Source organism: Brassica napus, chromosome A8 (genome assembly GCF_020379485.1).
Source record: "Brassica napus cultivar Da-Ae chromosome A8, Da-Ae, whole genome shotgun sequence".
Lineage (NCBI taxonomy): Eukaryota > Viridiplantae > Streptophyta > Magnoliopsida > Brassicales > Brassicaceae > Brassica > Brassica napus.
The window spans coordinates 15,950,350-15,975,422 of NC_063441.1; the positions used below are offsets into that span (position 1 = coordinate 15,950,350).

At 39.8% G+C, this 25,073-nt stretch overlaps 3 protein-coding genes, 2 long non-coding RNA genes and 1 pseudogene across 5 annotated transcripts; 3 read left to right on the top strand and 3 right to left on the bottom strand.

Annotated features, from left to right (window-relative positions):
• The first annotated feature begins 861 nt into the window (after positions 1-861).
• On the top strand, positions 862-5,633 carry LOC125575550 (annotated as a pseudogene).
• A 1,949-nt stretch (positions 5,634-7,582) lies between these two features.
• Positions 7,583-8,515, bottom strand: LOC111199754 (heat shock 70 kDa protein 6, chloroplastic-like). Its single transcript, XM_022690055.2, has 2 exons — positions 8,371-8,515; positions 7,583-8,284 (listed from the first exon to the last, which is right to left on the bottom strand). Exon 2 carries the CDS (start codon positions 8,273-8,275, stop codon positions 7,883-7,885), a length of 393 nt encoding a protein of 130 aa, XP_022545776.2. The 5' UTR covers positions 8,276-8,284; positions 8,371-8,515; the 3' UTR covers positions 7,583-7,882.
• An 83-nt stretch (positions 8,516-8,598) lies between these two features.
• Positions 8,599-12,621, top strand: LOC106361305 (disease resistance protein TAO1-like). Its single transcript, XM_048737778.1, has 4 exons — positions 8,599-9,275; positions 9,509-10,634; positions 10,737-11,012; positions 11,136-12,621. Exons 1-4 carry the CDS (start codon positions 8,668-8,670, stop codon positions 12,585-12,587), a joined length of 3,462 nt encoding a protein of 1,153 aa, XP_048593735.1. The 5' UTR covers positions 8,599-8,667; the 3' UTR covers positions 12,588-12,621.
• Positions 12,622-12,687: 66 nt separating this feature from the next.
• Positions 12,688-18,428, bottom strand: LOC125577076. Its single transcript, XR_007315396.1, has 2 exons — positions 18,333-18,428; positions 12,688-12,876 (listed from the first exon to the last, which is right to left on the bottom strand). It is a non-coding gene; the product is annotated as an uncharacterized LOC125577076 (long non-coding RNA).
• A 51-nt stretch (positions 18,429-18,479) lies between these two features.
• LOC125577077 lies at positions 18,480-19,060 on the top strand. The gene is made up of 2 exons (XR_007315397.1): positions 18,480-18,919; positions 19,003-19,060. It is a non-coding gene; the product is annotated as an uncharacterized LOC125577077 (long non-coding RNA).
• Positions 19,061-19,179: 119 nt separating this feature from the next.
• Positions 19,180-22,246, bottom strand: LOC106361308 (heat shock 70 kDa protein 6, chloroplastic-like). The gene is made up of 8 exons (XM_048737779.1): positions 21,554-22,246; positions 21,220-21,472; positions 21,048-21,127; positions 20,818-20,960; positions 20,629-20,727; positions 20,333-20,522; positions 19,827-20,225; positions 19,180-19,741 (listed from the first exon to the last, which is right to left on the bottom strand). Exons 1-8 carry the CDS (start codon positions 22,127-22,129, stop codon positions 19,334-19,336), a joined length of 2,148 nt encoding a protein of 715 aa, XP_048593736.1. The 5' UTR covers positions 22,130-22,246; the 3' UTR covers positions 19,180-19,333.
• Between the last annotated feature and the right edge of the window lie 2,827 nt (positions 22,247-25,073).

Here is a 25,073-nt window from a genome sequence, read left to right on the forward strand (position 1 = left end):
TCACATAAGCTATAAGAGGATCTAGGATTATGATTTTCATGCTCTCGAAGAACTCTTCGTCTACATGGTGCTTGAACGAGCTGGTCGAGATCATGAAGTGCATAAAAGAGGTGGGGGCAAACAGTGATGTCACTTTTATAAGTGTATATACCTGTTTAGTATAAAATTTTGTACCAATGGTTAAGTCTCCTTTAGCTTAAACCATTGTATATATTACCACATATACATTTTGTAAGGTTAAGAAATCATATTCATTTGTTTCAATATGGTATCAGAACCCATATTGAAAGTCCAACATATGATTTTCCACAACAGTTTTCTACATATATAGCATGCACAAGTGGCCCATATGCGTTGGTATGTCTGAGATGTTGGGCTTGGATTGTTTCTATTGGATCGTTTCCCACCACATCTCGAGAGGGGCTATTAGATGTCCTACATTGTTTATGTTGATGATTCTTGGGCAATATATGTGTATGACAATCATCTATTCATGAGTTAATTTTTGGGTGTGAGTTAAATCCATCACTAATATAAATCATTACTAATGATTATAAATACATCATGGGACTATAAGACAGACCAATTTATACAACATACATGTCTTAAGCGGAAGACGGACAACAAGATTATGAAATTCAGAAAATAAAAAAGATTTCAAAATCGTCATCCTATTATTACACTATGAATCTTTATATACCTTTATGTAACAGGGGTATAGTGATAGATAAATAGTGATACAATAATCAATATTATAAGAATTTGACCCCCCAAAAAAATCAATGTGATACCTAGGATACCTATAAATAAAATAGATAAATGGTGATACAATAATCAATATTACAGGGGTATAATGACAGATAAATGCCTGCTTGTTAGGTAGATCCACTGACTTTGATGGCCCACAAATTTCGTGTGGAAAAGTGATACCCATGTTTCCACGATGCTAACTTTCTTTCTTTTTCAGTCAATGGGATCAACAGTTCCGTCTTGGTATGTACAAAAGAGTCGCTCTGTTTGTTAATTCTTCCTTCGCACTAGAAAGCTCTGAGATCTTGATCCTCTCTTCATCATGATAATGGATTCTTATTTTTCTCTTGCTAATCTTGTTGCTGCTGCAATATGCTTCTTGGCGCTTTTGGGTACAATTATTATCTACAGTAAATAGGCCTGGGCATTCGGGGTCCCAATCGGGTTTCGGTTTTATCCAATCGGGTTTCGGTTTTTCGGGTTCATCAAAATCAGCCCCATTCGGATTATATGAAAGTTCGGTTCGGGACCGGTTCGGGTTCTATCGGGTTCGGGTCGGGGTTAGTGAATCTTCAAAGAACCGGTACAACCCAATATACTTTCGGGTTCGGGTCCCAATCGGTTTTTCGGTTTAAAAGTACCTGATTTTTACCTATTTTATAACCAAAACATGAGTAAAATCGGTTCTCCAGTTTTAAAATACCTGATTTGTACCTATTTTGTAACCAAAACTTAAGTAAAATCGATTCAAAAATAAGGAACATCAACCGTGATCATTCAAAATCAAACGAAAAGTAAACATATTTACTGATAAAAAGAAAACCAAATAAATAAAAGCATAAAACGAAAACCAAATTCTCATGAAATGAGAAATATTGTTTAACGAAAACAAAATTTAAATCTAAATACTTCAAGATTCAACGGCCATCTTTAACCATCAACCTTCATGTAATAGAACCACCAACTTTCATGTAATAGATAAGTATTTTAGATGTTCAATATTTCTTAATGTATTTTGGATACATATTAGGAATTGAGATCATGTTTGGTACAAGATCTTTTCGAGGTTTTGAATGTTTCGGGTTCTATCGGATATCCATTTAGATTCGGGTTCGGTTCGGATAATACCCATAACCCAAAATACCACAAAACAAGACCCATTCGGTATTTACGTCGGGTTCGGATCGGTTCGGATTCATTTTTATCGGATCGGATTCGGTTCGGATTTTCGGGTTCGGTTTATTTGCCCAACCCTAACAGTAAATCAAGACCTCTTCAAGAAAACAAAACAATGGCTTCTTCTTTAACTCTTTCGGCTCCTCCCTCTCCTTTGCCTCACAATTGGAAACACCATGTCTTCCCAAGCTTCCACGGGGCTGATGTCCGCAGAAACTTTCTCAGCCACATTGTCAAGGAGTTCAAGAGCAAAGGAATCAACCTATTCATTGACAACGATATAGAGAGGAGTAAGTCGATTGGTCCTGAGCTTATTGAAGCTATTGTAGGATCGAGGATTGGGATTGTCTTGCTCTCGAAGAACTACGCTTCGTCCACATGGTGCTTGAACGAGCTGGTGGAGATCATCAAGTGCAGAAAAGCGTTTGGTCAAACAGTGATGGTACTTTTCTATGAAGTGGATCCAACTCATGTAAAGAAGCAGACTGGTGATTTTGGGAAAGTCTTCAGAAAAACTTGTAGAGGAAAAGAAAAGGAGGAGATCCGAAGATGGAAACATGCTTTGACGGAAGTGGCCCAAATCGCAGGTTACCATTCATCAAACTGGTTAGTCCTCTCCACTCCTACTTGCTCTTAATCTTTCTAAAGAACAGCCATATTTTTGAAAATGTGTTAAAGTATGTAGATTGAAAGTGTTGCTTTCTTTCCTTGATCTACAATTAGTATTCATACAAGTGTGAGGGTATCCAAATAGTAGTATGTGCAATTTTAAATGACTATATAACGGAACTGGTGATCATCTCTTTGTTCAGGAAGAATGAAAAATAGGGATCTTGGGTCCACCTGGGATTGGTAAGACCACCATTGCTAGATATATATTCAACCAATACTCTCGAGATTTCCAACTGAGTGTCTTTATGGATAATCTAAAAAGAAAGTATGCAATACCAGCTTGTTCTGATGACTACAGTGTGAAATTGGATTTACAAAAACAGTTTATGTCTCAGTTAACCAATGTGACAGATATCAAGAATTTTTCACATTTGGGAATTGCCAAAGACAGACTGAAAGACAAGAAAGTTCTTGTCGTCCTTGATGATGTGGATCGGTTAGTACAACTAGAAGCCATGGCGAAAGAAATTAGTTGGTTTGGTCCTGGGAGTAGGATTATCATCACAACACAAGATCAAAATGTTTTAAAAGCAAGTGGGATCGACCATATACACAGGGTGAGCTTACCATCATACGATGAAGCTCTTCAAATGTTCTGCATGTATGCTTTTGATCAGAAATACCCAAAGGATGGTTTCAAGGAGCTTGCTTGGAGAGTTAGGGATCTTGTAGGTAGACTTCCATTGGGGTTAAAGGTTATGGGATCCTATTTTCGAGGAATGTCCGAGCAAGATTGGACAGAGGCACTACCAAGGTTAAAGGCACACCTTGACCGAAATGGAGAAATTGCGAGCATTTTAAAGTTTAGTTACGATGCCTTAAATGATGAAGAGAAAAGTTTATTTCTTCACATAGCCTGTTTTTTCAATTTTCATCAAGTTGATATAATGGAAGGCTGTCTAGCAAAAACAATTTTGGATGTGAGACATGGGCTTCGCGTCTTAGCTGAAAAATCTCTCATATCTATAGATATGGGAGAAATAGAGATGGCTACGTTGCTAGTCCAACTGGGAAGAAAAATTGTTCGAGAACAATCAGTTAATGAGCCTGGAAAACGCCAATTTTTGATTGATGCAATTGATATTGGTGAAGTATTGAGTAATGATAAAGCCGTAAGTTGTGACTTTGGTATCTTCATTGAATGCGCTCTACAAATTAGAGATTTATTTATGTTTCATTGGGTTGTTTTACAGGATAGTAGCAGTGTCATAGGAATAAAACTTGAGCGGGATGAGGAAATAACATGGACAAGTGAAAGAGCCTTTGAAAGATTGTATAATCTTGAATTCTTAAGAATCCTTGGCAAAGGCGTTAATCCGAAAATTATGAATCACATATCCCAAAAACTTAGAGTACTAGATTGGTTGATGTTCCAGATGACATGTTTCCTTCAAGTTTTAATCCAAAGTTCCTAGTCAAACTAGGGATGGTGGATAGCAAGCTTAAGAAACTGTGGGAAGATACGAAAGTAAGTAATATTTTATTTTTGAAAATAACTGATTAAGTTAGGCTATCTAACCAGTTTTCTTATGTGTTTAATATTTGAGTATTTGTCATTACAGCCGCTCACAAATCTTAAGTGGATGGATTTGAGTAATTCAAAAAGTTTGAAAGAGCTTCCAGATCTCTCAACTGCCACTAATCTATATTACCTGGATCTCCCACATTGCTCAAGTCTCGTGAAACTCCCTTCTTCTATTGGGAATGCAATTAATCTCCAAAGTCTGCATCTTAGTTTTTGCTCAAATTTGGTGGAGATTCCTTCCTCTATTGGGAACTTAACTAATCTTCAAGAACTGAATCTCAGTTATTGCTCAAGTTTGATGGAGCTACCTTCCTCTATTGGGAGTGCAATAAATCTTCAAAAACTGAATCTCAGTGGTTGCTCATGTTTGGTGGAGCTACCTTCCTCTATTGGGAATGCAACTAATCTTCAAGAACTTAATCTCGGTGATTGCTCAAGTTTGGTGGAGCTACCTTCCTCTATTGGCAGTTTAATTAATCTTCAAGAATTGAATCTTGGTGGTTGCTCAAGTCTGGTGAAGCTCCCTTCCTCTATTGGAAATGCAGTTAATCTTCAAAAATTGAATCTCGGTGGTTGCTCAAGTTTGACGGAGCTACCTCCCTCAGTTTGGACAGCAATTAATCTTAAAATATTGAGTCTCAGTAATTGCTCAAGTATGGTGGAGCTTCCTTCCTCTATGAGAATCCTTGGTAGATTGTTGCAATGCTCAAAGTTAGAGGTTAATATGGTCAACGTCAACTTTGAATCTCTCGGAGTTGTCAATCTCTCAGATTGCTCTTTGTTGAAAAGTTATCCTAAGAGTTGCACAGACACTCAAGACTCAAGAGCTTGATCCATGGATCGGGAGGATATGTGGTCTTTATTACATTAACCTAAGCGGAATGAAGAAGCTAGTATCACTCCCACAGCTGCCGGATTCGCTATTGGAACTAGATGCATCCAATTGTGAGTCCTTAGAGAGACTAGATTGCTCCTTTCCCAGTCCAGATATTCGTCTCAACTTCGCAAAAAGCTTCAAACTAAATCAAGAAGCTAGAGATCTCATCATCCAGACACCAACTAATAAATATGCGGTCTTTCCCGCTGAAGAAGTGCCTATGTGCTTCCCTTACCGATCTTCTGGGAGTTCCTTAACTCTGAATTTGAATCAAATGCCCCTTTGCAAATCAAACAAATATAAGTATTGCATCATATGTGCTGATATGGACACAATTGACTTTAGATTTTGGGGAGAAGCATTTGTCTGGTGCAGAATCACGTCTGCAGGGAATGCTCTCAGTGCTTGTTATAGAAGTATACAACAACTTTTACCGGGGCATCTGTACACATTTAAGGTTGAGTTTGAAACAGGGGAGATGACTTCCAACGAGCTTGTTTTTGAGTTCGAGATCGAGTTCAGAATTCCACGTTTAGAAAACTACAAAACATGGAAGATAAAAGAATGCGGGATGCTTCAACTCATGGAGGTCCCTTCATGCTGATAAACATTATTGAGAGCTTCAAAGATTATGAATCTTCAGACACTGAAATCTGGAACAAGCCTTGAAACCTAAGTAAGACAGAAGCATTTTAATCGAGGATAACAGTGCAAAATTCCCGGAGTTTTGTTATTCTGTCTCATATTTTGAGTCCCTATCAAAAGTATCTTCTTGTGCTTTTAATCGAGGAGGTGGAGCTGCTGTTGGTGAAGCAAACGTCGGTCGTCTCACATCTGGTCGTGACAGCTAAGCCTCTATCACAAGGTATCGCCTAGGGGTGTCAAAATGGGTCATGACCCATGGGTTGACCTAACCCAAGTTGACCCATTAACCCAAATGAACTGTTTATTTTTGATCCAATGGGTTAATGGGTTAAAAGGTTAATGGATTAACAAGTTAATGGGTTAACAAGTTAATGGGTTAACAAGTTAATGGGTTTATTGGGTTGGGTCAATTCTGACCCATTTTGTTTTCAATTAAAAAAAAACATGAGTAAACCCAATTCTAAGGTTTGATAAAATTGGAAAATCATGAGTTTCTCTAAAGTCATGATTTTCTCTAAAGTCTAATCATTTATTCGGTGGTAAAATGCATTTCCCGCCAAAACTGCAAAATACGTTTTTCCGCCAAAACGTGTTTTTTCGCCAAAACTACAAAACAAGTTTTTCCGCAAAAACTGCAAAACTCGTTTTCCCACAAAAACGCAATTTCCCGCCAAAACTGAAAACCAATTTTCCCGCAAAAACGCGTTTTTTCACCAAAACCGCAAAAACGTGTTTTCCCGCCAAAACCGCAAAAACATATTTTTCCGCCAAAACTGCAAAAACACATTTTCCCGCCAAAACCACAGAAACGCATTTTCCCACCAAAACCGCAAAAACACATTTTCCCGCCAAAACCGCAAAAACGTGTTTTCCCGCCAAAACCGCAAAAACATATTTTTCCGCCAAAACTGCAAAAACACATTTTCCCGCCAAAACCACAGAAACGCATTTTCCCGCCAAAACCGCAAAAACACATTTTCCCGCCAAAACCGCAAAAACGTATTTTCTCGCCAAAACCGCAAAAACATATTTTCCCGCCAAAACCGCAAAAACGCATTTTCCCGCCAAAACCGCAAAAACACATTTTCCCGCCAAAACCGCAAAAACGTATTTTCCCGCCAAAACCGCAAAAACGTAATTTCCCGCCAAAACCGCAAAAACGCATTTTCCCGCCAAAAGCGAAAAACCAATTTTCCCGCAAACACGCGTTTTCCCACCAAAACCGCAAAAAAACGTATTTTCCCGCCAAAACCGCAAAAACGCATTTTCCCGCCAAAACCGCAAAAACGCATTTTCCCGCCAAAACCGCAAAAAACGTGTTTTCCCGCCAAAACCGCAAAAAACACATTTTCCCGCCAAAACCGCAAAAAACGCATTTTCCCGCCAAAACCGCAAAAACGCATTTTCCCGCTAAAACCGCAAAAACGTAATTTCCCGCCAAAACTGTAAAAATCAGTTTTCCCGCAAAACCGTGTTTCCCACCAAAACCGCAAAAACTCGTTTTTCCGCAAAAACGCGTTTTTCGCCAAAACCGCAAAAGCACGTTTTTCCGTCAGAACAATTTAACACGTTTTCACACCAAAACTGGGAGAACTCACTTTCCCGCAAAAATGCTATTATCCGCCTAAACCACAAAAAACATTTTATCATTTTGATCAATTTGGTCTTAACTTAAAAATAATTCATTATAAAGATATTGGGTTGATGGGTCAACCATTAACCCATCTAACCTATTTAATTTAATGAGTCATGGGTCAACCCAACCTATTTAATAAATGGGTTGGGTTGACCCATGACCCATTAACAGTAAACCCATTTGGGTTTTGGGTTGGGTTGAACCATTTGACCCATTTTGACACCCCTAGTATCGCCCATCTCGTTGGGTCCTATTAGAAGAAGAAAAAAATGATGAATCTCTGTAACCTAGAACTCATCTTTGGAATATTTATGCATATCTTGTATACGACGGCCTAATCTCCCAATTCAGGCTAATTTATTTTCCAAAGCAAACCTTTTTTTTTCTTCCCGAGTGAATGACTTCCTTTTTTTTTTTTGAATTTATCGAGTGCATAATTGCAAATTCTAGTGGGTGCACATAAATCAAATAAATTATAAAATACACTAAAATTTTCAAAATATTGTAGATGCAATGGCACAGGATTGTTTTATAAAATAGCTTCGCCCCTGCATCCAAGTTTGTATCGATCACATCATCTCAATCATCAAAGTTGGATTTCTCATTTGCTGTCAGTGAAGTCAGCATCTATCACATCATCACCACCTTTGCTTAACGATGAATCTTCTGATGAATCACCTTCACCTCCAGGTGCAGCTCCTGCCCCTGCTCCAGCACCAGGCTGGTTGTACATAGACTGACCAATCTGCATCACTTCTTGGTTAAGAGCAGCCATGGCATCCTTGATTTCTTGTGTTGATCCGCTTCTAATCTTGTCTTTAAGCTCTTGTAGCTTGGCCTCCACCTTCTCTTTCACTTCACCTGGAATCTTCTCTCCAAGTTCTTTAAGTTGCTTCTCTGTCTGGTAAACAACAGAATCCGCCTGGTTCTTTGTGTCGATTGCATCCCTCTTCTCTTTGTCATCCTTCGCAAACCTTTCTGCTTCTTGCACCATTTGCTCTACCTGTGTAACGTTCATTCACACAAACATTTGTTAGCACAAATATCAATATTACCGAGAAAGTGGTCTGGTTTGTAAACTGTACACACCTCATCCTTGGAAAAATATGATTAGTGGTGATCCAATAATCACCATGCATATTTAAAAATCTATCACTTTGATAAAAAAAGGTTTTGACATCTTTTATTAAGAATGGTGGTGCGCCTGCGTGACAGGTACGCCCACTCAACCTCTGTTTCGGCGGAGCTAACTTTTATATTTCTAAGTCAACGGGATCAACAGTTCCTTGTTGGTACTATATACTAATATACAAAGAGTCTCTTTGTTTTTTTAATTCTTCGTCCTTATCTTAAAAGCTCCTGCGATCCTCTGTTCATCATACTAGTATGGATTCTTATTTTTGGCTTACCAATCTTCTTGCTGCTGCAATATGCTTCTACGCCCTATTGGGTACAATATTTTTCAGCATGAAATCAAGATCCCATCAAGAAGACAAAACACTGGCTTCTTCTACTCTAACTGTTTTGCCTCCTCCCTCGTCTTTACCTCCCAATTGGAAACACCAAGTCTTCCCAAGCTTCCACGGGGTAGATGTCCTCGAAAACTTTCTCAGCCACATTGTCAAGGAGTTCAGGAGCAAAGGAATCAACCTATTCATTGAAAACGATATAGAGAGGAGTAAGTCTATCGGTCCTGAGCTCACTGAAGCTATTAGAGGATCGAGGATTGCGATTGTCTTGCTCTCCAAGAACTACGCGTCGTCGACATGGTGCTTGAACGAGCTGATGGAGATCATCAAGTGCAGAGAAGAGTTTGGTCAAACAGTGATGTCCATTTTCTACCAAGTGGATCCAACAGATGTAAAGAAGCAGACTGGTGATTTTGGGAAGGTCTTCGGGAAAACTTGTAAAGGAAAAACAAAGGAGGAGATCCGAAGATGGCAACATGCTTTGACGGAAGTGGCCCAAATCGCAGGTTACCATTCATCAAACTGGTTCGTCCTCTAGCTTTTAATCTATCTAACACATCGATGACTTCTATATATTTGTAGCTTTAGAACATATTCTTTTAAGAATATGTATGTGTTAAAGTACGTAGATCGAACACGTGTTACTTTCTTTCTTTGATCTACATTTAATATTCATACAGGTATGAGAATACCCGAATAGTAGTACTTGCAATTTTTCATGAATATATAACTGAACTGTTGATCATATCCTTGTTCAGGAAGAATGAAGCAGAGATGATTGAACATATTGCCACTGATGTTTCCAACAAGTTGAACCTTTCCGCACCATGCAGTGATCTTGAAGGCTTAGTAGGGATGCAATCCCATATGGTAAATATGGGACCATTTTTACAGCTAGATTCAGAAGAGGTGAGAAAAATAGGGATCTTGGGTCAGCCTGGGATCGGTAAGACCACCATTGCTAGATATATATTCAACACATACTCTCGAGAATTCCAACTGAGTGTATTTATGGATAATATCAAAAGAAAGTATGCAACAACAGCTTGTTCTGATGACTATAGTGTGAAGTTGGATTTACAAAAACATTTTATGTCTCAACTAACCAATGTGACAGATATCAATAATTTTTCACATTTGGGAATTGCCAAACACAGACTGAAAGACAAGAAAGTTCTTGTCGTTCTTGATGATGTGGATCGGTTAGTCCAAGTGGAAGCCTTTGCGAAAGAAACTAATTGGTTTGGTCCAGGGACTCGGATTATAATCACAACACAAGATCAAAGGGTTTTAAAAGCAAGTGGGACCAACCATATTCACAAGGTGAATTTTCCATCAGATGATGAAGCTCTTCAAATGTTCTGCATGTATGCTTTTGATCAGAAATACCCAAAGGATGGTTTCAAGGAGCTTGCTTGTGAAGTTGTGAGTCTTGTAGGTAGACTTCCGTTGGGGCTAAAGGTTATGGGATCCTATTTTCGGGGATCGTTTGAGCAAGAGTGGACAGAGGCACTACCAAAGTTAAGGACTCACCTTGACCGAGATGGAGAAATTGCGAGCATTTTAAAGTTTAGTTATGATTCCTTATGTGATGAAGATAAACGTTTATTTCTTCATATTGCCTGCTTTTTCAATTGTGAAAAAGTTGGTATAGTGGAAGACTGTCTTGCAAAATGTTTTTCGGATGTCAGACATGGGCGTGGTGTCTTAGCTGAAAAATCTCTTATATCTATAAATATGGATTGGGGAACAATAGAGATGACCAAGTTGCTAGTCCAACTGGGAAGAAAAATTGTGCGAGAACAATCGGTTAATGAGCCTGGAAAACGACAATTTTTGAATGATGCAATTGAGATTTGTGAAGTATTGAGTGATGATAGAGCCGTAAGTTGTGACTTTGGTATCTTCATTGAATGCGCTTTACAAATTAGAGATTTCTCTAATAACTAACCATCTTTATTTATGTTTCATTGGGTCGTTTTACAGGACAGTAGCAGCGTCATAGGAATAAATGTTGAGACTTATGAAGACGTAGAATGTACAAGTGAAAGAGCCTTTGAAAGATTGTATAATCTTCAATTCTTAAGAATCCTTGGCAAAGGCGTTAATCCTCAAAGTATTAACCACATATCCCAAAAACTTAAAGTACTTATTTGGCTGAATTCCGAGATGACATGTTTTCCTTCAAATTTTAATCCAAAGTTCCTAGTCAAACTAGAGATGATGAATAGCAAGCTTAAGAAATTGTGGGAAGAAACTAAAGTAAGTACTATTTTATTTTTTGAAAATATCTGCCTATAACTTTGGCTGTCTAATCAATTTTTCTTATGTGTTTAACAATAATAGTATCAGGAGTGTTAATATTTGAGTATTTTGTCATTACAGCCTCTCAATAATCTCAAGTGGATGAATTTAAGTCGTTCAAGAAGATTGGAAGAGCTTCCAGATCTCTCAACTGCCACTAATCTATATGACCTGGATCTCTCATATTGCTCAAGTCTCGTGAAACTCCCTTCTTCTATTGGGAATGCAATTAATCTCCAAAGTCTGCATCTTAGTTTTTGCTCAAATTTGGTGGAGATCCCTCCGTCTATTGGAAATGCAGTTAATATAAAAAAAATTTCTCTCATTCACTGCTCAAGTCTTGTGGAGATTCCTACATCTATTACTACAATCACTAGTCTCACATCTCTTGATATCAGTGGATGCTCAAGTTTGATGAAGCTTCCTGACAACATTGAAACATTCACTGAACCCAATCACATTAATCTCAGTGGTTGTTCAAGCTTAGTGGAGATTCCTTCCTCTATTGTGAATGCAAAAAATCTCCAGAAATTGGATCTTAGTAATTGTTTAAGCTTGGTGGAACTCCCTTCCTCTATTGGGAATGCAATTAATCTTCAGAAATTGAATCTCAGTCATTGCTCAAGTTTGGTGGAGCTCCCTTTCTCTATTGGGAATGCAACTAATCTTCAAGAACTGAATCTCAGTCATTGTTCAAGTCTGGTGGAACTCCCTTCCTCTATTGGGAATGCAACTAATCTTGAAGAACTGAATCTCAGTCATTGTTCAAGTGTGGTGGAGCTACCTTTCTCTATTGGGAGTGCCATTAATCTTCAAAAATTGGATCTCAGCCGTTGCTCAAGCTTGGTAAAGCTCCCTTCCTCTATTGGGAATGCAATTAATTTTCATAAATTGAATCTCAGTGATGATTGGTCAAGTATGGTGGAGCTTCCTTTTTTTATGAGAAACCTTGATAGATTGTTGAAATGCTCAAAGTCAGAGGTTCTTCCGGCTGACAATAACTTTCAATCTATCAATCTCTCGGACGAGTCTTCGTTTAAAATTTGTCCTGATCAGAGTTCCACAATCATACGAGAGCTTGATCCATGGATCTGGAGAATATCTCATCTACGTACACTTGTACTAAACGGAATGAAGAAGCTGGTATCACTCCCTCCGCTTCCAGATTCGCTATTGTTCTTAGATGCAGAAGATTGTGAGTCCCTGGAGAGACTAGATTGCTCCTTTGACAATCCAGATATTTGTCTCAACTTTGTTAACTGCTTCAAACTAAATCAAGAAGCAAGAGATCTCATCAGCCTGACGCCGACCAATGGATATGCAGTCTTTCCCGGTACAGAAGTGCCTCAGTGCTTCACTTACCGATCATCTGGGAGTTCCTTAACTGTGAAGTTGATTCAAAAGTCTCTTGGCATATCAACCAAATTTAAGGCTTGCATCTTAAGTGCGGATTTGGAGGGAAATAACTTTCCACATTGGTCACAAGCATCGGTTTGTTGTGGCATCATTAAGATTTCTAGACATCTTGAATAATAAATGAGATTAGAAAGAGATTTGAGAGGATTATTAAAGAGATTAGAGATTAGAGATTGGAGATTAATGAGATTTGGAAATGAGATTAAAGGCTAGAGAGAGAATTCAAAGATGACCAGAGACTTTTTATTATCTTGCTTGAATCTTAATGAAGAGATTATAAAGTTTATATAGAGAGGATACAAGGGTTTTAAGAGCTTGAGAAAGGCTGTCATGGGCTTCTTCCTTTCTGGGCCGAGTACTGTAGCAACAGTCTCAAGTCTGGTGCCTAACTTCTCAAGTCTGGTGCCTTTGATATCCTTCTTTCATATAGCTTGATCTCTTCATCTCAACACTCCCCCTCAAGCTTGACCATGTGGAACAAGTCAAGCTTGGAAGCCATGAGATCTCCCTCATTAAAAACCTCACCAAAGAAAAACCCATTGGGACAAAACTTTGATGAGGGAAAAAGAGTAAAGACCTCATGGTAAGGGGTACTAGTTTCTCTTGCCAAGATCTATGAGTCCCAACCTGATATGGATGGACTCCATAGTGTTTTGCCGCGCAGCCTTAGTGAACACATCAGCCAACTGATCTTCACTCTTGGTGTAGCAAGGTAGAATCACTCCAAGACCAATCATTTGCCTCACCTTGTGGCAATCTACTTCAATGTGCTTGGTTCTCTCATGGAAGACTGAGTTGGAGGCTATGTGGATTGCTGCTTGGTTGTCACAATGCATGGTCATTGGTGTAGCTTGATCAATCTCCAAGTGCTTCAGGATCCCTTTGATCCACACCAACTCGTTGGTAAGCTTCAGCATGGCTCTATACTCAGCTTCTGCACTAGAACATGAAACCACCTTCTGCTTCTTACTCTTCCAAGTAACCAAGTTACCACCAATGAATGTGCAGTAGCCAGTAGTTGATCTCCTATCAGTCCTATCTCCTGCCCAATCTGCATCACAGTAGCCCACCACTTCAGTGCTTCTGTTGCAGCCCATCCACACTCCAAGATCTTGTGTTCCATTCAGGTACAAGAGCACTCTCTCCACCATGTGCCAGTGATGCTCCCTTGGAGCTTGCATATGCTGGCTCACCTGATTCACAGCAAAGCAAATATCAGGTCTAGTGATGGTCAAGTAGATGAGCTTTCCCACTAGCTTTCTATAAAGCTTTGGATCATGAAAAGGCTTGCTATCTTCAAGCTCTCCCTCACGTGGCGCCTTGTACCCATCTTCCATGGGCATCTTGGCTGTCTTTCCTCCATAAGCACCTGCATCTTTCAAGAGATCAAGTGTATACTTCATTTGAGAGATGAACAAACCTTCCTTGGCTCTACACAACTCAATGCCAAGAAAGTATTTCATCTCTCTCAAGTCTTTAATCTCAAAAACAGATTTGAGAAACTCCTTGGTAGCCTTGATACCATCATTATCACTACCAGTGATGATGATATCATCAACATACACAAGGAGAACAACAATACCCAAGGGAGAAGTGAGAGTGAAGAGAGTATGATCAAGCTCACTTTTGCGGAATCCTTTTCCATTCAAAGTAGTGCTCAGCTTGTGGTACCAAGCTCTAGGAGATTGCTTGAGACCATAGATAGCTTTCTTTAGTCTCAATACATTCCCTTTCTTCACCAGATGCTCAAGACCAGGTGGTGGATGCATGTAAACCTCATCTTCTAGCTCTCCTTGAAGAAAGGCATTCTTCACATCCATTTGCCAAAGATCCCACTCGAGATTCACAGCCAAAGAGAGCACAATCCTGATAGTATGGAGCTTAGCAACTGGAGCAAATGTATCAATGTAGTCCTCTCCATATGTTTGAGTGAAACCTCTTGCAACAAGCCTTGTCTTGCGCCTATCTATCTCTCCATTTGGAAGATACTTGATGGTGAAGATCCATCTACTAGAAACAGCTCTCTTCCCTTTTGGCAATGCACTCTCATACCATGTCTCATTCTTGATCATAGCATCACTTTCAGCCTTAACTGAATCTCTCCACTCTTGTATCAGCATTGCCTCTTCATAGCTTCTTGGAACATGACTCTGATCCAAGCTCACTTGAAATGCACAATGCTCTTCTGGATATTGAGCAAAAGAACACACAGCTTGAGAAGAATGTTCCACAGCCTGGGCATTGTAGTACACTCTCGTGTTTACCCATTTGGAAGGCTTCCTATTCCGTGTGCTCCTCCTCAACATGGGACCTTGTACAGGTTCTGGCTCTTCCACATTGTCCTCTTCTTGCGCATCATCTCCACTAGCCTCAGCTCCTCCTTGATGATTCACAGGCTCCACACCTTGATCACCACTAGCCTCAGCTTCTCCTTGATGATTCATAGGCTCCACACCTTGATCACCACTCTGATCATGAGAACTAGAACTCTCTTGACCACTTGAACTACTCTCTCCCATCCCTTGGTTAAGAGTCTCTGATTCATTCCCCCCCTCATGATCAAGAGTAGGAACATGAACTCCATCAGTAACTGGTGCACTCACTGGTGCACTTTCGTGACCTCCATTTGTTGTTGTAGTAGGCGCATCCCTTGATGCACTACCACCTCCTTGGTTCACATTGATACCAAGATTCTCCAGTATAGTTCTCAAGACTGTTGCTCTATCTGAAGCCAAATCTTTCAGATCTTCTTGGTTCTTCTCTTCAAAATACCCTCTTTCCTCCACAAACTTCACTTCTCTAGAGATCATCACTCTCCTAGTGTCTTCATCATAGCACTTGTACCCTTTCTGGCTGGTAGAGTATCCAATAAACATAGCCTTGGAGCTCCTTGCTTCTAGCTTATTTCTCAACTCACCAGGAACCATTACATAGCATAAGCACCCAAAGACCTTGAGATGTGAGAGAACTGGCTTGTACTTGTTGAGCACCTCAAATGGCGACTTCCCTTGTAGCACAAGAGTAGGTGTCCTGTTGATCAAGTAGCAAGCAGTAACGACAGCATCACTCCAGAATCTCTTTGGGACATTGGCTTGAAACATCAAGGACCTAGCGACCTCCATCAAATGTCTGTTCTTCCTCTCAGCCACACCGTTTTGTTGAGGAGTGTATGGACAGCTAGTTTGGTGAAGAATCCCACTGCCAGATAGGTGTTGCTTGAATGCATTGCTTATGTACTCTCCTCCATTATCAGACCTGAAAACTTTAATCTTGGCATGATATTGGTTAATCACATAAGTTTGAAAGTTTCTAAATGCATCAAGCACCCTATCTTTGGTTGGAATTAAAGTTAACCAGGTGTATTTGGATTTTTCATCAATGAAAGTGACATAATACTTCTGATTTTCCCTAGATAAGCAGGGAGCTGTCCAAACATCCGAGTGAACAAGATCAAAGCAATTTTCATAAATAGTAGAAGAGTTTGGAAAAACAGTTTTACAATGCTTGCCTAAAATACAAGCTTCACAATCATTATTCTCAAAAGAAACACCTGGCAACATCAGTTTTAAAGTTTTATTATGAGGGTGTCCTAGTCTAGCATGCCACAATGCATTCTTGCTTAGACTAGTAGAAGCAGAAGAAAAGGAACAACTAAATTTTGAACTAGGAGCAGAGAAGCTCAAATTCTCTAGCACATAAAGATCTCCCTTGGTAACTCCACTTCCAAGCACCTTATGGCTTTCAATATCCTGAAATTTTACACTGTTAGGGCTGAAAATGACATTACAATTCAGATCAGTAGCACACTTCTTAACTGAAAGAAGATTAGAAGTAAAATCAGGCATATAAAGCGCTTTGGAATCTTTATCAAATAGCTTGAGCTCTCCTATTCCTTTAATAGGAATTTTAGCACCATTGGCTATCATCACATTACCATGAGCAGGTTCAATGTTGTTAATCAATCTAGTGTCACTTATCATGTGATGAGATGCACCAGAATCAACAATGAGAGGCTTATATGAACTAGATGTGGAGTTAGCTAGATGCGCTAGTATACTAGAGGGCTTATATGCATGGGCAGAATCATATGCATGATCAATCCTATCAAAGATACCCTTTCTAAGATGATTATACATGTCAAATGAGTCCTCTAGTAACCTATCAGTTCTAGCAATCATAGAAGCTCCATGAGAGTATGCAAGGGTGTTACCATGTTCCTTGAAGAGCTTGATGAGAACATCCAAGTCTGATCTCTTCAAGTATTCATCACCACTAGTGCTGCCTCTAGAACTAGGACCACCAGTATAAGCCACCAAAGACTTCCCATTATCCATCTCTCCAGCCTGTTCCTTGCTTGCACCACCACCACTACTCTCCACCATGTGAGCTTTGGCCTCTTTGAACTTGGCTGGCTTCAAATGAGGATGTAGGATCCAGCATTGGCTCTTCTTGTGGCCTTGCTTCTTGCAGTGATCACAACTCCCACCAAACTTCACATACTTGCCATGGATGGCCTTGTTAGCTTGTGCAAGTTCTCCCTGATCTCCTTGAGCTTGCGCTGCTTGATTTGCCAAAGCTAGCTCCTTTCCCTTCTTGTTAAATAGCTCCATGTTCCCATATTCCTTTTGGATCCTAGCACACACCTCTTCTAGGTTAGGTAGAGTCTCATCTCTCAACATGTGCTGAATGAACCCTCCATATGCTGGATTCAAAGTGAGAAGCAGTCCAAAGACTTTATCCTGCTCCCTTCTCTTGTTAAGCTCCATTGGATCAATGGTATTTGGCCTCAACATCTCTAGTTCAGACCACAGTGCTCTGTACTTGCCCAAATGCTTCTCAAAGTCCATATCTTCTTGTACTAGACTATTGAGAGCTTGCTTCACCTCAAAGACCCTGTTGAGATTTGAGGTGTTTCCATAGATTTGCTTCAATGTATCCCAAAGTTCTTTAGCTGTATCACAGTAGCTATAAGCATCCATCAAGTTCTGATCCAAGGAGGCAAGAAGAGCATTAATCACCATACAATCAGCTTGTTGCCATTTATCATAGGCAGTCTCACTTTCGTTCTCTTCTTCCTCCTTTTCTTTGATCTCTTGCTTTGGAATCACACTGGATGTGAGATGTTTGAGCAATCCCTTGCCTCCAATAGCATTCCTGGCCATCCTAGACCACACAAGGTAGTTGTTTCCCTTGAACTTGGTAGCAATCTTCATGTAGACTCCACCACTATCTTCCATCTTTCAAAAAGCTTCAATCTTGACTCTAGTAACCCACTAGCTTGAAAAGACTTGAACTTTTTCACGTAGATCCTTAAGAACACCTCAAAGACCTCTCAGTTTGTACACAAAAGCACCAATACACTTCAAAGACTTGACCTTTAAGCTTGAACACGGATCTGAGCTCTCCAAACCACCAAAGAAACCAGCTTTAGGCTAGTTCTTCAGTAAAAACACCAACAGAAACTTTCTTGAGATTTTCAAAGATCTAGCCTTGGATATTCTCAAGAACACTCAAGAACTCAAGAACATTCACCCAGGCTCTGATACCATAAGATTTCTAGACATCTTGAATAATAAATGAGATTAGAAAGAGATTTGAGAGGATTATTAAAGAGATTAGAGATTAGAGATTGGAGATTAATGAGATTTGGAAATGAGATTAAAGGCTAGAGAGAGAATTCAAAGATGACCAGAGACTTTTTATTATCTTGCTTGAATCTTAATGAAGAGATTATAAAGTTTATATAGAGAGGATACAAGGGTTTTAAGAGCTTGAGAAAGGCTGTCATGGGCTTCTTCCTTTCTGGGCCGAGTACTGTAGCAACAGTTTCAAGTCTGGTGTCTAACTTCTCAAGTCTGGTACCTTAGCAACAGTCTCAAGTTTGGTGCCTAACTTCTCAAGTCTGGTGCCTTTGATATCCTTCTTTCATATAGCTTGATCTCTTCATCTCAACAATCATGTCCAGAGGGAATGCTCTCACGGCTTGTTATAGAAGTATAGGACGAGTTATTCCGGGGCATCTGTACACATTCGAGGTTGAAGTTGAAACAGATGAGTTGACTTCCACCGAGTTTGTTTTTGAGTTCGAGATCCAGTTCGACTATTCACTTGTAGAAAGGCCCGAAGAATGGGAAGTAAAAGAATGTGGGATGCTTCAACTCTTGGAGGTCCCTTCCCTTCATGCTGATAAACATTATTGACAGCTTCAAAGAGATTGTGAACCTTCAGGCATTGAAATCTGGAACAACCTTGAGACAGAAGCATTTGGAGAATAACAGTGAAAAATTCCCGGAGCTTGTTCGTGAAGATGATGGTGACAACAGACAACTTCTCTTTATTATTCTTCCCTAACAAAAGTATTTTCTTGTGCTATTAATCGAGAAGGAGCTGCTGTTGGTGTAGCAAACGGTCGTCACATCTGCCCATCACAGCTTAGCCTCTATCGCAAGGTATCGCCCGTCTCTTCCGGTCCTATTAAAAGAAATGCTGAGTGTTTAATATTGTGGTCACAAAGCGTTTTTTTTGTGTGAAGTTCACTCTGTTTCTTGGAACTCAACATTTGGAACATATGCATATTGTATACGGCCTAATCTCCCAATTCAGGTTAATTTATTTTCCAAAGCAAACTGTTCTTTTTTTCCTCAGTGAGTGATTTAATGTTTTTTTTCTTTTTTAAATTTATCAAGTGCAGACTTGCACATAAAACAAATAAATGATAAAATACACTAAATCTCAAAATATTGTAGATGCAAGTGCACACATAGTTTATAAAATAGCTTCGCCCCTGCATCCAAGTTCGTTTTCTATTTGCGGTGTGTCAATATCGATCACATCATCATCTCAATCATCCAAATTGGATTTTCTCAGTTGCTGTCGGTGAAGTCAGCATCGATCACATCATCACCACCTTTGCTTGACGATGAATCACCTTCTCCTCCAGGGGAAGAACCTGCCCCAGCTCCAGCTCCAGCTCCAGCTCCAGCACCAGGCTGGTTGTACATAGACTGACCAATCTGCATCACTTCTTGGTTAAGAGCAGCCATTGTGTCCTTGATTTCTTGTGTTGATCCGTTTCCAATCTTGTCTTTCAACTCTTGTAGCTTGGCCTCCACCTTCTCTTTCACTTCACCTGGAATTTTCTCACCAAGTTCTTTGAGTTGCTTCTCTGTCTGGTAAACAACAGAATCCGCCTGGTTCTTTGTGTCGATTGCATCCCTCTTCTCTTTGTCATCCTTCGCAAACCTTTCTGCTTCTTGGACCATTTGCTCTACCTGTAACGTTCATTCACACCAACCTTTTGTTACCATAACCATCAAAATTACTGAGAATGTGGTTGGGTTTGTAAAATGTACGCACCTCATCCTTGGGCAACGTACTGGCACCAGTAATGGTAATGTCTTGTTTCTTTCCGGTGCCTTTGTCACTAGCACTGACGGAGAGGATACCGTTTGCATCAATGTCAAATTTGACTTCAATTTGTGGAACTCCACGTGGTGCCGGTGGGATCCCATCCAGACGGAAGCTGCCAAGAGATTTGTTATCCCGGACAAACTCTCTCTCACCCTGCAGCACATTGATCTCAACACTTGTCTGTCCATCAGCAGCAGTCGAAAAGACTTCTGATTTAGAAGTAGGCAGAGTAGAGTTCCTTGGAATAATCTTAGTCATGACACCTCCAAGAGTTTCCAAACCAATCGAAAGCGGTGTCACGTCAAGAAGAACAATGTCACTCACATCTCCAGCCAAAACGCCAGCCTGAAATCAAAAAAGAAAGGCGCTAGATAAGAACTTACTGCAGCGAAACATAACTTATTTGCCAGAAAAATGATCAAACCATGTTTTTTTTGTTAACGGGAACAAACCTGGACCGCAGCACCTAGAGCTACAACCTCATCAGGGTTTACTGTGACATTAGGTTCTTTCCCAGTCAACTTCCTCACGACTTCTTGAACAGCAGGAATACGTGTTGATCCACCAACAAGGATCACTTCGTCAATATCTTTGAAGCTTAGCTTTGCATCCCTCAGGGAATTCTCAACAGGAGTCTTACACCTACGAGATAGACACATGGATTAGGAATTATCAACAGGAGCCTCCATGACTACTTGCCATAAGAACTGTTACAAAGATGGAGAAGACAAACGATGGTGGTCGTTACCTGTCAAGTAAATCTGAACACAATTCTTCAAACTTGGCACGTGTTAGGGTTGTTTCTATGTGTTTAGGCCCATCAGCTGTGGCTGTGATAAATGGCAGACTGGGCATAGAATTCATACCAATCAGAAACCACATGCTTGTGAAAGTGTACATAAGCAAAAAAATATTGGGCGAGAAAAAATAACCCTACCTCATATTTGTCTGAGTCAGCGAGGAAAGCTCGATTTTAGCCTTTTCTGCTGCTTCTGTCAGCCTCTGAAGTGCTTGCTTATCTTTCAGAAGATCAATGCCTTCATCTTTCTTGAAATTTGAAGCAAGCCAATCAACAACTCTCTGCATGTCAAAACTTAAATCTATCAAGCAAATCACAAAAGAAAGAGTAGACAGATTCAAAGCGCTTTGAATAAACATTCAATTCACCTTGTCAAAGTCATCACCACCCAAATGAGTGTCACCAGAAGTGGAAAGCACTTCAAACACTCCATCACCAACCTCAAGCACTGCATAGTACGAAACATAACAAAAAATACATATTATAAGGTGCCAATATATAGAAAAAGTAGAAACCAAAAGATAATATTATGCCAAGTACCTGAAACATCAAAGGTACCACCACCAAGATCAAAGACTAGAATCGTCTCATTACTTTTCCTCTCAAACCCATAAGCCAACGAAGCAGCAGTAGGCTCATTAATAATACGAAGAACCTCCAACCCAGCAATACGACCAGCATCCTTCGTAGCCGTCCTCTGCGAATCATTAAAGTAAGCAGGCACAGTAACAACAGCCTTGGTAACCTTCTCGTTCAAGAACCTCGACGCATCATCCACAAGCTTCCTCAAAACCTAAACACACCAAAACCCCACTTTAAAAAAAAAAAAAAGAGAGAAACCCTCCAGTACAACCAGAGACACTCGAAAATAAACCTGAGCTGAAATCTCCTCAGCAGCAAACTGTTTACCAATAGCAGGACACTCAAGCTTAACATTCCCATTCTCATCCTTCACAACTCTATACGAAACCTGCTTCGCCTCCTCATCAACCTCGTTCATCCTCCTCCCGATAAACCTCTTCACAGAGAAGAACGTGTTCTCGGGGTTAACCACCGCCTGCCTCTTCGCGATCTGCCCGACGAGGCGGTCACCGCTCTTGGTGTAGGCCACGACTGAGGGAGTCGTCCTCTGGCCTTCGGCGTTGGTGACAATCGTCGGCTTGCCTCCTTCCATGGCGGCTACGGCGGAGTTAGTTGTTCCCAAATCGATTCCGACGACTTTCTCGTTAACTACACGCACCGGACCTGCCGCGTATCTGGAGGCGCCGGGGGAGTTTCTAGTGTTTATTCTGAGGAAGGCGGAGTTAGGGGTGGAGAAGGGACCGGTTCTTGTGCCGAAGAAGGCGCTTCTGGGGATTGAAGTGGTTTTACTGTTGAGGTTTCTCTTGGAGGATGTGGTGGCGAATCCGATTCCGCCGAGGACGTGAATCTGGGCGGCGGATGAAGCCATTTTCCGAGACTAGTAGAAATGAAGGAAGTAAGAGAGGAAAGGAAATGGAGAAAACCCTAAGGAAGGAAGGAGGAGATATAGGAGAAGCAGAAGAAGAAAGAAGAAGATAAGAGGAAGGTGGAGACTAGTGAGGAAAAAAAGTGGGACCCAGATGAACTTTCTAGAAGGAGAATGAAGATGGATGGGCCGCTGGATTCGTAAAGCCCACCCCCTTCTCTTTTTTTGTACCATTTGGCACCAGTGACAGCTGCAAGGGAAAGGTGATTCAAGTGTTTAAGCAGGAACAACCCCCCTTCGGAAATTCGCTAGGCGTTCCTTGTATATTCGGGCCGGGCCTAACTCTGAATGAAAAAAATCGGAGATTTTGCAGGGATTAATCGTTGATTTATTTTCGGTTATATATGGTGAATTGGTGAAAAGTTCAAAGAAGTTCACTTGGTGTAGCGGTTATGGGACGTTTTAACTACCTAGCAACCCGACTTCGAGCAAGAGTAATGGCATTTTTTCTGTTTTCTTATCAATAACTTAAATGAGGGATAAATTGTCATTTACTTAGCATCTTCCTCATTAGGTTTTCTGGATTTTCTGCAACAAAAACTCGACGGCTCTTCCAATTTTTAAGAGTTTTAGAACGCTTTCTTTGTTTTTCTTGTTGTTTTCAAGTAAATTTAATGAATCTTATGTAGATTAGTTGTTTTGTAGGTTAAAACGAGTGAAATTGTAAGACTTTTAACATACCTCCGAGAGTCTTTGCATTAACGGCCGTGACCAGTAACACGGTGAGTGTTTTCACCAGAAAACTTTCATCAAACGCCAAAAAAAAAAAACATTTTAATAATTACAAAGAGAAGCAACTCTTTCAGTAAGCTCCACCACTGATTCACCATCTCCTTCCTCAGCTATGGTGTCTTGCAACACACAGAACATAAACAAAAGTAAGTAAACTCCATCTTCATGTTCCTTTCAAGATCCTCTGTTTTTTTTTACCAACTAACCTCTTTGTCGGTTTTAGATTGGACACCAATGCATTTAGAACCACTGATGCTCGAACTCTTTATGAGGCTACGAGCAATGTAACCTCCTCCATTGTCTGGTTCCTCAGATTCCAAAGTTGAAGCCACAGCTGCTGCTGCTCTTCTCTCAACATCACTGCTTTCTTCTGCAGTCTCACCACTCTGAGCAGGAACTATCTCTCTGCAACACACAATCACAGAGAAGCTCAATGCTTTCAGAGCATGAATTAGATGTGTGGGCTCTCTCTTTCTTTGAAAGCATTGGGCTTTTCTGTAATTGTGATTGGTTGATTATTTTTGGTGACGTGACAGCCTAGAAATTCAATGTATGTGCCTTTTAGTATACGATAGATTGCACTAAAATTAAAAATTATCTTCAAAATTGTTTAATTATTAAAATTTGTGAGAAAGTAAAAGATTTCATTTAATATTGTACTATTTAGGTATATATATTTGCTTTTTCTTTTTGATCAACAGTTAATATTTGCTTTTAGGTTCAAAATCCTATTTGGTTCTTATATAATATTAGGATGAACTCGTTCTAGTAAATCATTAATAAAATTCAAACGTATAGACTCAATATAATACTACTACATGGTTTATTGCAATTTAGAAAACTCATAATAAACCGGTTTTTAGTTTTGTTAGCGTTAGCTATTTGAAAATATATCTGGATAAGGAAAAGAAAATGGACAAAGGTTTAGCTTCTTCAGCTTTTGTTTGATCTAGTTATCAAAATATGACACATGTAATTGACTCTGCAATTTACGTAATTATGTAGCATGAAAATAGACTTTGTATCAGCTGAATTTTCTTACCGGTTTTGTATGTTTAGCTATAATGATTTTACAATTTATATGTACCAAAAAAGGATGGACAATGGCTTAGCTAAACCAAGTCATTATAGCACCTGTTATCAATTAATTGCCATCACATACAATAAAAAATCATGATCTCAAAAGTCCGTATTAGTCTTTTTTGTAACACTATCATCGACCTACAAGAGTCAATGAGAAGTTAGTGTTACAGTCAATCTGCCCATTTACTTAAAGACATGTTCTTTATTCCTGTGTGATGAAATTTCTATGTGTTTGATTAAGCTTCATGAATGTTGTTAACTACTTTGTGATCTTCAATAATGCACAGCTATTCGAGCTGTCCTCTCCGGTGATGGTAAAACTTCTCATTCAAAGGATGCCGGTCAGGCTTCATGGAAAACTGAAAAAAGTCGTTCTAGCTTACAGTGGAGGCTTAGACACTTCTGTCATCGTGACATGGCTTAAGTATGTTTAGTTCATTTCTGATAGCAAGAATAGTCATCCTCTGGTTTTGAAACAATAGGTTTATATAGCTTTAATGCTATTTGTATCATGGAAGTTTAATCCGTTTGCTAGTCTTATACATGGAAGTGTTTATTTGGCAGGGAGAACAGTGGTTGTGAAGTTGTATGTTTCACCGCAGATGTTGGTCAGGTACTACACTGCATAAGTGCTAAATGATGACTATTATAGTTGAGAGATGAAGTTTTGCGTAGCATTCGACTTATGTTTTCTCAACCCACTAACTGCTTTGATATGAAGGGCATAGAAGAGTTGGACGGTTTGGAACAAAAGGCTAAGGCTAGTGGTGCTTCTCAGTTGGTTGTTAAGGATCTCACAGAAGAGTTCGCCAAAGATTACATATTCCCTTGTCTTAGAGCTGGTGCTATCTATAAACGAAAATACTTGGTGGGTACAGTACCGGTCCTGAAAATTTGAAGGCTGGAAGCAAATTATAAATTAAGGCCTGTTTATTAAAGGCCATCTCAGGAAAAAGAATTCTTTTAATGCAAATGGAGAAGGGATTTAAGCTTTTCATTTGGTCTTAGCCTTTTGGTATTGTTTGGTGCAACTTGGGTTGTCTAGTGTCCTACATGATAACATTATCCTCAA